The sequence below is a fragment of the Leptonotus elevatus genome, chromosome 16 (genome assembly GCF_054856555.1).
Source record: "Leptonotus elevatus isolate MCC_2025b chromosome 16, RoL_Lele_1.0, whole genome shotgun sequence".
Lineage (NCBI taxonomy): Eukaryota > Metazoa > Chordata > Actinopteri > Syngnathiformes > Syngnathidae > Leptonotus > Leptonotus elevatus.
Window position 1 is genome coordinate 7,960,953 of NC_141254.1, and position 13,092 is coordinate 7,974,044.

At 39.9% G+C, this 13,092-nt stretch overlaps 2 protein-coding genes across 4 annotated transcripts; one reads left to right on the forward strand and one right to left on the reverse strand.

Moving 5' to 3' along the window:
• Positions 1-271: 271 nt before the first annotated feature.
• pgap2 (post-GPI attachment to proteins 2) lies at positions 272-6,818 on the forward strand. 3 transcript variants are annotated; one of them, XM_086098442.1, is made up of 7 exons: positions 272-544; positions 1,448-1,616; positions 2,256-2,505; positions 2,950-3,056; positions 3,132-3,240; positions 3,559-3,639; positions 5,781-6,818. In XM_086098442.1, the coding sequence occupies exons 2-7, from the start codon at positions 1,449-1,451 to the stop codon at positions 6,011-6,013; spliced, it is 948 nt and encodes a 315-aa protein (XP_085954568.1). In that variant the 5' UTR covers positions 272-544; position 1,448; the 3' UTR covers positions 6,014-6,818. The 3 variants fall into 3 exon arrangements, with proteins under 3 accessions (XP_085954568.1, XP_085954569.1, XP_085954570.1); XM_086098443.1 differs by lacking the exon at positions 3,559-3,639; XM_086098444.1 differs by having other exon boundaries at positions 3,559-5,932.
• A 1,015-nt stretch (positions 6,819-7,833) lies between these two features.
• rhogb (ras homolog family member Gb) lies at positions 7,834-12,701 on the reverse strand. Its single transcript, XM_086098447.1, has 5 exons — positions 12,541-12,701; positions 9,050-9,116; positions 8,797-8,937; positions 8,338-8,508; positions 7,834-8,278 (listed from the first exon to the last, which is right to left on the reverse strand). Exons 3-5 carry the CDS (start codon positions 8,923-8,925, stop codon positions 8,003-8,005), a joined length of 576 nt encoding a protein of 191 aa, XP_085954573.1. The 5' UTR covers positions 8,926-8,937; positions 9,050-9,116; positions 12,541-12,701; the 3' UTR covers positions 7,834-8,002.
• Between the last annotated feature and the right edge of the window lie 391 nt (positions 12,702-13,092).

Below are 13,092 nucleotides of genomic sequence, written 5' to 3' on the forward strand. Positions count from 1 at the left end.
CAGAAACGGTTTCTTTGCATACTTAATCAGGTAACACTTTCACTTTGCACTGCTCCCTAAAAAATATATCAGGTGTACTTCATGCCTTATACAAGCACATAGCGCAATGAGTTACATTATATTGTAAATTATGTTTCTGTAAACAAAGTTTCTGTCACAAAAGTCTCTATGAACGTTTAAGACCAAAGTGTGTTTATTGTGAAAGGAATTCAACACTTCCGTCATTTTGTCGACGTTGCTTTTATTTTCTAAACCGGACTCGAACCGAAGTTGTTCTTACCGGATATGGAGACTGGTTGGAATCGGAACTTTGACCAGCCGGTAGCAAGATAGTGTTTAATGCCTCCGTGATATTAAACTAACCACGGTTCGTGGGGGACGTCCAAAAAAATTTAGTTAATGCTTTCGAAATGGATATTACAACTACATTTTGCACATAGTTCTTCAGCAAAGCTACGTTAGCCGCGGAGCTAACCAGCTAACTGGACTCGTTTTCTGTCGGTGGCTAAATGACTTGAGAAAAGACGCCGGGAGAGCATTCAAGGTGAGTGTCAAATGCTCACATTCAAATGTATTTTTTTTGTACACTCATTAATGATGCGGAGCGACGGAATAACGTCACGGGTTAAGGTCGTGTTACATGATGAGCGAATTACTGTAACTCATTGTTCACGTGACCGAATTACACACGTAAGTACGACGAAGATTAACAGGGACGTAATGTAACAGGTTCTTCTCTCCACGTCGATTTCAATTAACGCACATTTCATATAGAAAATACATTTTAAATCAGTGTAAACATGAAGTAAAAAAAAAAAAACCACACACACAAAATTGGTCGTTATTGTTACCATGACAACCAGCCTTGTCTACAGCGGCTTAAACTACAAAAGCGGAGCCCAAATTTGTGGGGGCAAAAAGAGAGTAATCATCTATAAACACCATAAAAGCGTTTTAACTCCTGGAGGCAGCACTTTGCCGCATGTGCTTGTGAATTTGCTTTTCCATTCAGGTCATTTCACTCTCAGGGTGTTGAATTGATCGCAACTGGACTGTTCTGGATGTCTTATATGACTTTCGAGAATGCTTCAATCAGTTCATGCAAAATGAGTTGATATTGGAAATTAATTTAAGCTCCAATTTGGAGGCATGCATCAAAACCACAAATGTTATCATTTTGGGGGGAATGCAAAACGACAAGTTGTTCAGATGCCTTGCAGAGAGGTCTCTCTCACTAATATTACATTCATTTGTAAAAAAAAGTTGGCGCTCAGACATATAACCAAACATGAAAAGGATCACGACCGACACTGTAGCCGATTTAAACAAGCAGTCAAGTAAGCTTGCTCGTTAGCTCGATATATAGAAACTGGCCTCTTTTTTACCCTTAATGCATTTCAGAGCCTTAAAGTTGTGACCTGCTTTTTTGTTTTCTGACATTACCCAGGATGCTCCAACTGCCGTACAGCAGCCTGGACCGGGATCGGCCCCTCATTAAGATTCCCTTCAACATCTTCGTCATAGGGATGCTTCTTCTCCCCGTGATCGGCCTTATTGTGTCCCTCTTCATTTCCATTGTTTACCACTTTGAAGACGCCAACTACACGCACTGTCACGTAAGTCTGGACCAGACGGGGGAAAAAGTTCTCACACGCTGTACTTAAATAGAAGAACAGATGCTTGTAGAAAAGCGAAAGGTGTTGATTCAACTTCTTAAGCAAAAGTTTTTAAAAAAATTAACTCTTCAGGTAAAAGATTCTGAAATGTACAGTATGTACGTGTAGCCTATTTAATTATATATATATATATATATAGAAGGGCTAGTTATAAATAGCATTAGAATTCGTGCGAGGGATTTACTTTCAAATAACGAACACTCGCACACAAATGATATATTTTGATTTACTTCAATTACCAATTTTCTTCTACACATTTTATCTTATTGTAAGTGTATTTCCATGCATGCAACCCACAACACTGCCCCTAAGAGGCCATGGCATGCGTAGCAGGAACAGCAAACATTTGTTTTAATTATTATTTTTCCGCTATGATTTTAAAAAATACATGATTTTACTTTTCTGGTTGTTCTTTCAAGTTATATTTGAAGAATTTTTAGGCGTTAAATGAATACACATTTTTTAGATAAATTCAAAAATCATGTTTGGAAATCTTGATTTCAATTTCAATCAAAATAAACATTTTACTGAGTTTGACTTAACTTTAACCCGTGGATTTGTGTGTGTGTGGTCCACCAGGTGACCAATTACCTCCCATCCATCAGCGCCGCCATCAGCCGCGTGCCGGAGCTCTACATCTGGCGCTTCTGCATCGGGCTGCACTCGGCGCCGCGCTTCCTGTTAGCCACCACGTATTTCGGTTTCTACCGCGGTCGCTTCGTGGCCAAGCTTCCGGAGCTGCTCCTGAGCTGGCTGGCGTTCGTGTGCAACCTGGCCGAAAACTGCGCCCTGCTGCTGCTCACCTATGTGGCGTCCACAGAGATCTACAGTCAGTCAAATGCCTTTTCACACTGCGCTAGCTCTGCCAGGCTGTTTAGACGAGTAGTAGACCGCATCTGATTGCTGCAAAAGAAAATCCCGGCTTCGCTTATTTTAATGAGGGGGAGGAGACAAGGAGCAGTTGGAGAGTTTATGGTCCGCCAAAAGAGCACTCGGAAATCACTCCGCCATATTGGAAATGCTTTCTGACGCCACTACAACACCGCTAGAAAAGTAGAATATTTTTTACTTTGACATTCCGTGGGCCCGCCCCCTCAGCACATACACAGCGAATGGGTTAAGTGCAGTGTGAAAAGGCCTGAAGGTGATTCATTGATTAACAGGATTTTCAATTTTTGAATTCCCGTTAAGGCAACATGAACCAAAAATGCATTTTCATGCCCATCCATAGTTTCCACGTGGATTTAAAATGATCTCGCTTTTCTCTCCGCAGCGGTTCACAAAGCCGGCTTCCTCACGTTCATCGTCAGCTCGCAACTCTACATGCTGATTACATGCCGATTGTGGTACGTGATCAAGAGTGACTATGTGAGCAAAGAGGTAAATTCAACTTCATTTGATGGAGTGCGTTTCTTCATTCGCTTCGCTAATGATCGCACACGTTTTCCTTGTCAGGAGCTGAATTCGTACAGGTGGAAGGTGCGCCTGCTCCTGTTCAACTTGAGCTGCTGCGTGGCTGCCGCGTACTTCTTCAGACGGCACAACAAACACTGCGAGGCTGGAGGTGAGCCCTCGCGACTTGAGCGCTTTTCAAGGCTCGGGCCAAGCTCGCGTTCACGGTGGCTCCGTAATTTGTACCGTCTTTTGAGACGTTCAACTTTGGAGGCCCGACTAGTAAATACAACACACAATTGTGTCATTGGATGGCGTTTTGGAAAGTCGACACTACAGCTTGACCCGTGTTTTTTTTTTTATGTCAATTTTCAGTATATATATTTTTTAAATGTCGATTCTCAAAGGCAAACACGGCAGAAAGCAGGGGAAAAAAAAACGTGATCTGATTGTGTCCACTTACTTACGCCGTGTCTTCTGCTGTCTTCAGTCTACACGCTCTTCGCTCTGTTTGAGTACCTGGTGGTCTTCTCCAACATGGCCTTCCACACCACCTCCATCTTGGACTTTGGTAAAAAATATGTGATGGTAGCCGTACTGCCCGAAGAAAAACGATACTGAAAACAACAGGACCCACTTTACGTTTTATACAACCGCAACATTTGAGCGATTGATTATCTTGTGGCGTTTGGCATCTTAAGAGAGATTTTCCCATCCAATCTGCTTGTAAAAGTGTCGGGGCCGTCCCTATTTTAAACTTGCTTTAGCCCACTCAATCGTTTCTTCTTCAAATGAAAATTTCCCTTGCAAATTCATTTTGTTCCCCATGAAGAACGAACGTGCTCAAATGATCTGATAGGAAATCTCTTATTGGTGGCGGTCTCCTGTTTGACAAAATCAAAATTGCTGTGGTCGGCAGATGCCTGTAAATAGTGCGTAGCTAATAAGCTAAGTCGCTAGTGGCTAGCTCGAGCGAATTAAAAAACATAAAGAGTATCTGATACCATATGAATTGTCACCATTAAGTATTTTATGCCATGATAGTTATTTCTTTTTTTTCTTCGGGGGTTAATGACCAGTTTTAAAAACATTGCTAGTATTCTACAATCTAAGATCGTGGCTAACCTGGTAGCATGCTAGTTTATGACAAGACACCTGAAACACTGTTTGCAAATGACAGCTTTTCCACAGATGATGACTTTGCCGTTGTTGTGTAGTTGTATGACTGTCATGTTTTTGGCTGACAGCGCAAAGAGGGAAAGATGAGGCTTAGGGTTGTCAACTCCCTGAAAAATAAATAAGGGACACCTCATCGACAAGGAAGGCCAACCTGATTGCCTTCAACCTTGTGTGATTTTTTTAAATTTTTACGTTTTGTAGGTGAAATATTTTTTGTTGAATAGGATGCATATGTTTGAATGATATTCAGCAGCAATTACATATACATTTTTACTGTATATTAAGTGTCGTATATCAACTGCATGTACAGTAAAAAAATATACATACCTGTTTTAACTTGTAATTAATCTAAGGCAATGTATCTATAATTGATCAAAGATTACGTTTATGTAATATCTATTTTAACGTAGCCTACTTGGCAATCAATTTCACTTGTTTATAACACCCCCAAAAAATATTATAGGTTTTCCATACAACGCTGACATCCATTGTACATTTTTATATTAACTTTGATCAGAGGGTTAAAGAATTGGCTGGGGAATATCCATTTACAATTGTTCAATAAAGTTAGTTGGAAAATAAATCCAGCTGACGTCAAAACATTGAAAATAAAACATTAAACGATGTCATTTAAATAACAAAATGTATTGACTGAAATTGTCAAAACGTAGATAAACCTAAGAATATAAAACAGGATACTTGAAGATTTAGAAAAAGAAAAAAAATTGACTCGCCGTCGAGCTTGCCGATGACGTCAGTACAGCAGCGCTAACGAAATGCGCGATTTCCACGTGTTCACTTCGTTTTGGTTTCTTTTTGAGGAGTTCGCAAATCACAATACATCACAAAAATTGTCTTAATGATAATAGAACCACATTAGCAATCTAAACTGACAATATTAGTCAAATCTCAGGCAATTAATTTGTGTATTTATTCAATAAATTTTATTATTTATTCAATACATTCTGCTTATATATTCTTAGGTTCATTTACGTTTTTACAATTTCAGCCCGTACAATTTGTTATTTAAATTACATCTTTAATATTTTCTTTCCAATGTTTGACGTCATTTGGATCATTTCTCGTCAATCCTGTAGCGTGACGTGTGGCGTCCCGATCTGGCAGCCACTTGGTCCTTGGAACGTTACCGTAAATTGTCACATAAAGGGCACTGTTTTCATTAATTTCATTGACTTTTTAGGGACAATTTTTTGACTCTCACGGTATTACGGGACAAAGTGCGTCCCTTGAAAACGCAATACGGAACGATTCCGTTTTCAAGGGACGGTTGGCAACCCTTTGAGGCTAGACAGGGAGGAAAAGGAGAAAGCAAGATGAAACAGGTGAGAACATGGTCAGGTAGTCATGGAGACCATCAGCATCTTTTAGATTCCTTGTATTGAATTGGCCAATAGTGCACATGGACAGTTTATGGTGTAGGACATTTGATGTATTCGCCTCAGAAATTGTGCTTATTATGTTTTGAAAAGTTTTGAACTTCTTCCTTACACAACGTTTGAATGTATGTTCAAGAGGGAGGTAGTTGCATGCAGAGAATGCTAAGAGGGCAAGAACAGGATGGAGAGACGAGGGACACGCAGGGTGCAAGATCTGGAAGACGCAGGGGAGAAAAGGAAGACTGTGTAAAGAAAGCAAATCATAGCTACACGCCATTTTCATGGATGTTTGTGTTGCTAAGGAAGAAGACAATGACACAGTTTTGCATCACAAGCGCTATGAAAATGTATGCTGATGTGGTATCCTGATATTGGTAAAAACTATTTGTTTTGAACTTCAAACGCCCCCCCCCCCCCCCCTAGCATTCATTATATTTTCCATGTATAGTTTACTTTGAAAATGAATGTGTTGTGTCTGTGTAAATATCCATAAAGGATCAAATACAACATGGAAATTCAATGTAGTGCTTATTCTCACAATACAAATCAATTTGGGAAACCTGAAATCTTTTATGACAGGTTACTCAAATTCATCCATCCAAATAGTCTTTTACTTTGTCTATGACTTTAGTGATTCAGGACTGCATTATTTAGCTCACGCTGCCATCTATTGGCTCAGGCATGTAACAGTACAGTCACATTGTGAATTGGACAAACCAAAAATCAAGAGTATGTACTACATTTATTACTCAAATGAAAAGGTTTCATTATAGAAGCAATTTATTTATTCTTGAAAAAATGTGTTGCTGCCACTCACAGGTCAGTATTGGTACTACGCGCTGTGTTGATCATCTCGAGTACGCCATACACACTAAGTCTGTTTTCTGGGAACTTTTTCCTGTCGGGCGTTATTTCAGTTTTTATAAAGTCATACGAAGGCCATTCTAATAGTATAAATAGAATACGCTTGTCCGTTAAGTGTCTTTCCACTTTACAGTGGCTGCCTTGTGGAGTTTGTGTATCAATTTTGCTGCAATATACCACAATACATTGTGCCTTTTTGTCAAGGGTGTTAATTCACCAGATCTCATCTTTTGTCATTTATTTTTTTAAACCTGAAAATGACTTTGTGGACACCCTGTGTGATGATCAAATAAATGTTTATTATGTTGTACCATGGCATTTTTGGTCTTTTTTTTTCTTTTTCTTTTTAAGTGCACTGTTTTTAGTTTCCAAACGGCATGAAAGTCGCTAGGTTACTCCTAAAGTTTAATGACAGCTTGAGCAAAAGAGAAAAGAGTTTGCAGTCAGGAAAAGGAAGCAGTTTCCTGCTTCTGAGGAGTCGCCACGAAGGAAAAGGCCACATCCGGAAACACAGGAGAATTCACGCCATCGCCAGTCGACTCCTCCCCCCCAAGGGCCTCAGCAGGAAATCTTCTTTGTCATTTTTCACCATTAAAGTCACTTTTGCCATATTCTTGTATTAAAACAATTTAATTATAAAATTATCGAGAGCAATCTGAGGACAATTCCAGCTGACTAAAGCCGAGAAGTGGCGTGCAGCCTGGACTAGTCACTAACCAATCACAGGGCACATAAAGACAAATCACACTTAAAAGTCTTCTAAAAACATACCATGCATATTTTGGGAATGTGGGCGGGATCTAGAGAGGGTAGACAAACTCCCCACAGGAAGACCAGAGATGAGATTTGACCCCAAATCTCAGAACTGTGAGGCAGATGTGTTAACCACTAGGCCAATGTCACGATTCAATACCTGCTATTTTTGTATGTATATTTTTGCTGAAGTGTAACGCGATGTACTTTGTTTTGGGATGTAATTCCACTCTTGGTTATTAGGTGGCACCGTGACGGTACAATATTGTGTTTAACAAAGAAGAGAAAAGAGGAAGTGTTCCCAAAGATCTCATTTTGGCTGAAGAAATTAGAAGCGATAGGCTTCATTTTACGTTGCACATTTTTCATGTATATTGTGAGGTGATAGGTTTGTTAGTTGGGGGAGGGGAGGGGGGTATGAAAACATGGCTGCTACACTTATCTATTTATATTATTGTAATGTGTTTCAAATGACATATATATATATATATATATATATATATATATATATATATATATATATATATATATATATATATATATATATATATATATATATATATATATATATATATATATATATAAGAGAGAGAGAGACAGAGAGAGAGAGAGACAGAGAGAGAGACAGAGACAGAGCGCCTCGTCCCCATAAAAAAAAAAATCAAAATCACATTTTGGAAAGCTAACATCAAGTCTCTGAAGCACAAAAGAGCCTTGTTTTTTGTGTGTGTTTTTTTGTTCTTAGAGCAGCACGCAAGGCTTCTTGGTGACGGCGGGCTCCGGGTTAAGGAAGGCCCTGACGGCCTCCGTGAACACGTCCTTGATGCCGTCCTGGTTGAGCGCCGAACACTCCAGGTAGCGCACGGCTTGGATCTGGCGCGCGAGCGCGGCGCCCTGGTGGTGAGTGACGGGCGCCTGGTTCTGCTCCTTCAGCTTCCTCTGGGTGTCGGCGTCGTTTCGGAGGTCGCTCTTGGTGCCCACCAGGAGGATGGGGACGCCGGGGCAGTGGTGTAACACCTGACGGGCGAGCCAGTGTAAGCAAACGCTCACCAAAACAAAGACATGGGTCTTCCCACCTCAGGGTGCCATTTGTGTTTGATGTTCTCGTAGGAGGCGGGGCTAGAGATGGAGAAGCAGATGATGAAGACGTTGGTCTGCGGGTAGGAAAGCGTCCTCAGGCGGTCGTACTCCTCCTGGCCTGCCGTGTCCCACAGGTTCAAGCTGATGATCCTGCTGTCCACTGTCACCTGAACGCACCACGAGCACTAGTAAGTTCAGTAAGTAGGGTCAATTCAGTTCTAGCCCATTAAAAAAGAAAAAAAAAATTATATATAAAAAAATAAAATATATATATATATATAATATTGTACTTTATAAAAACAGAATAATAGCATTCAAGCAGAATGGCATCATGATTTCATGTTACAATTCCTCGTGCTGCTCCTGGAGTGTCCTTGTTGGCCAGTGGGGGGCAGTATAGTGCAGTCATGCAGACACAAACGCAGATGAATGGAACTTGTGCTGCTGCTGCGCACCTGACTGCTGTAGTTGTCAAAGACGGTGGGGATGTACTCTTTGGGAAACGCGCCGGTGGTGTAGGAGATGAGGAGGCATGTCTTCCCCACGGCGCCGTCGCCCACCACCACGCACTTGATTGTCTGCATGATCGCACCTACCTGCAACATGTTCACATCAGTGAGTGAAGCGTAATTGGCACCCACACCCGCCATAAATTTTTAAAAAAAGAAGATATAGTTAAAACGGTCAAAATGTTAAAACTACGTTGACCTTTCCACCAGACTGGATTCAATGAATTGTTCAGAGACTCGTTACAGTTCGTCCCATCGTCTTGCTTCTGAAAAGAGAAAAGTCGAGGGTTTGTTTGCGTCAGTACTACATTTGTCATCTTAAAATGCTAACTTCCTTAGCATAAGGCTAAAAGGCTGAAATGAGTCATTATGAAAACAAAAAAGTATCACGCAATGAATGAAATTGGAGCCGGGTTTAAAAAAAAAATTGAATAATGAATTGATTATTTTATATATCTCTTTTTCCCATAAATTCTTTAGAAAATATAATTTTAACGGCTATTTTTTTGTATATTACTGTTTTCTTGAAATTTACTGTTCACATGAATTAAAAAGTATTTTCTTACATTAATGAAAGACCTGCCTTATTGCACTTTAAAACAATTCAGAATCTTTTTAATTCATATTTACAATTATTGAATTAGAATTATGAAAATATTTTCATCTCATCCTTGCAGATGTCCATATTGTGTAACATTTAAGTGATTATAACGTGTTGCTTTCATTAATCAACTAAATCATTTGACCAGTTACTACCTCCGCAAAATTTATTTTGAGTTTTAATCATGTCCTTGACATTTAAGAAGACTTAATGTGCCATCATAAATCGATATCGGATTGAAGTGAAGTGAATCAAAATCGAATCATATTGAATTATTGCGAATAGAAATCGAATGGATTCAGGAAATTAGAATGGATACCCAGCCCTAAATGAAACTCAACTTGATTAAATGATATTCCGTCGGTTTGAGTGACATTCATGTGTCATTTCAACCCAGACCTGGACTAGTAACTCAATTGGAAGCCCGCGTGGCTTTGGAATTCGCATTGAGCTGCGTGCCGTTAGAAAAAGTGATCTTATTATTCCAGTGGACGTGGCGCCAAAGAATGAAATACAAACTGTGAGAATGCAGCTCAGCCCAGACTCCCGGGATGTCACCCCACCCTCATCTCACTCTGGGTGGAGGTCGTCTCAGCGCACTCCTTCCACAAACTTCAAAACTGTTTGGTTTTTCGGTATCCACATTTTTCTTTTGCTCACACAAAATTTGGCCTCCATTTCCCAGCCGGAGTAGCTTCATTTGGGAGGGAGGCTGCCAGGATGCTCTCCCACCCACTCTCTAAGTCATAGTCTTACTCTTACCCCAAAAATGTTGGAATGCGGCAGTTTTTTAGTGGACTAGACTAGATCGGGGAATCGTGCCAAAAAGAAAAAAAAGAAAAACCACATAGACTATTATTCAGCCAGTTTTGAGGTCGCAGCTTATCCAAGCTGACTTTGGCGCGGTACACCCTAGACTGGTCGCCAGCCAATCACAGGGCACGCGCATTTTGCTGTCAAGAGATGTCGATGCGAGTGAGAAAAAAAAAAGTGTTGAAATTTTGTCATGTTGAAACTTCAAACGTTAAACTGACAAAAGGAAGCTTTCGTGTTGAAATAAAGACCAGGCGCTTTGTGAAATTTGTGAAAAGCCTGAAAAAATTTCGCTCGTCATCTACAGGACGACAACAAAAAGATAATCAATGGATTCATCCGATTTTTTTCAAGATGGCCTGATAGGAAAAACGTTTCTTGTCACAGGTTGTTTCCTAACCCGACAACGTCATAGCAGATGAAGCTGTAAACTGGCCCGACAGAAGAAACGATTGAGCGCAAGAAAGGGGAAGTGTTGCGAGCAGGGGGGAAAAGGAGGAAGAAGAACGAATATCTGTCAAGTGCAGCGGCTGCGGGTGACTAATTAACAATTTTGTTGTGTCAAAACGCAACTGGTGCAAAGTCATGATAGTGATAAGTGAGCTCTCAGCTTTCACACTTGTGAATTATAGTTACGTTAGTTACTTACAGTTAATTGATCAACAAATATTTTGTATTATAATAATATTTAGCTATTTTAGGACCGTACCAAAATGTGTAAAAAAAAATAATGTTATAAGGAAGTAAGAAGAAGAAATGTTACACTTCCATCTGGTCAGCTGAGCTCTCTATTTTTACTTCTCGCTGGTTTTGTGTCTGCTGACCTGTTGAGGAACTGCCTCACCCACCGACAAACACTCCATGGGAAAATGTCTACTATTAGTGCAACGTTGACATTTTTTACAGCTACGTCATCTCATTTTTGGGGCTCTTGCGAATAGGCGGAAATCCCAAACTCGACAGGCGAGAAATTCCCACTACAAAATGGCCGCTGAATTAGATACGCAAGAGATGGCTATTGGACAACAACCAATGTACAGCCTAGACATTTTAAGAATACCATTAGCATTATGCTAATGAGGAATAGCTTTTTTTCTGCCATGACAGCTCGAAAAAGCTACAATAACGAGATACATATAGTGATATTTCAAGACGATTAACTTACAAAATAGATCATGTAAGTGGATAAATAAGATCGTTGGAATCTTACTAAAATAGATGAGCCAAGCAGATCGACAAGATCGGTATTACAGCAAAAGAAAGCTAGCAAGCTAAAATAGCTAGCCAAGACAGGTTGATATTATACGTAAACTAGTTTACTCCAATCGATAAGTCCCTCGTGAAGACTTATTCATATAAGTAAACTAAGCTAAGTAGCTATCTCTGATCCATTCATGTCATTCAAAAACTAGCTTGCTAAAATTGATAAGCTAAGTACGTAGCTAATTTAGATCAATCGTGTATGTAAACGAGTTGGCTAAAAACAGATAAGTAGCTAGCAATGACAGCAGGATTAGATCCTGACTCGCTAGCTAAGAAAACTAGCTTGCTTTAGTTGATGACAGTTATGCAGGACACCGTATAGCAATGCTGCACAATAGATGGATGCTTCCAGAATAGCTGAAGCCGTCTTTCTACTGATTTCATATTCCAACTGAAGTCCAAGTTTACAGGATGTCATCGAGCTAACAATTGTGCCTCTCATAGACACAATAGAGGAACCAGTGTGTGTGCGTGCGTGTGTGTGTGTGTGTGTGTGTGTGTGTGTGTGTGTTGAAAGTGAAGCAGGAAGGGTTTGTCCACTGCTACTCTTCATCCAACCAGTAGCAACAGCATCCACAATGAAATATGGCCAACTTAGTCAAAATCAGGCCACCATCCAAACATAACCAATATAATGATAAGGATGATAATGATAATAATAAATCCAAAATATTCAACTAAAAGATTAAAATGCTATACTGATCATCAGTATTATTGCAGCACTTTATTCTAAACGTGTTCCAATCAGATCATTTTGTTATTTTGTTCTGACACAGTTGATTCATACTTCTTTTTTTCTTCTTCCCGTTTTACTGTCGTACCTGTTTATGCCTTGTGTTTAAATCACCAGAGTCAATAATGCAATCATGTACTCATGTTGCAATATTGGGTCATAAATAATAGCAGTTATTATTTCCATTCTCTGTCATTGCTTGCCTCAAGTTAGCGTTTCCCCGTTTGCTGTTATGAAAATATGTATTCGGACGCACGTACACAGAATGAAAACTACTCACCAGTCATCAGTCCTGTTCGATCACACTGGCTGCGCTGACTTGTGCTCAGTGTGTCTGTACATGTTTTGTGTGAATGTACATGGGTGGAGCATGAAAAGCAGCAGCAGCAGCAGGAGGAGGAAGAGGAAGTTTACTGTTGTCCGCCTCGTGTCGTGTTGTGTCGTGTGTGTGTGTGCTGGTATTCATATCTTTTGTGAAGAGCTTGTGCAGCCTAGCGGGGATCTCAGGACTCGTGTCTGTTGTCACTTGGCGTTTGGAAACGCAAATCTCATTTAAAAAAAAATGCATTAAATGTACTACTAAAAAAAGTTAAAAACAACTAAACTGTACTTTTGCGCATCACTAGAGGGAGCCCGTGTATCACTAGTGGTACACCTATACTACACAGGGAATCAGTGGACTATCAATTCAGCTTGTTATTGTCCTCATATGCGACTCCTTTATACATGTGCATTTACATTTAGTTAAAACATCCCAAAATTGTTGTCAAGTTTGTGTATATAATATAAAAACAAACATTTTCTTTTTACTGCTTACTTGAAGTTTTCTTTA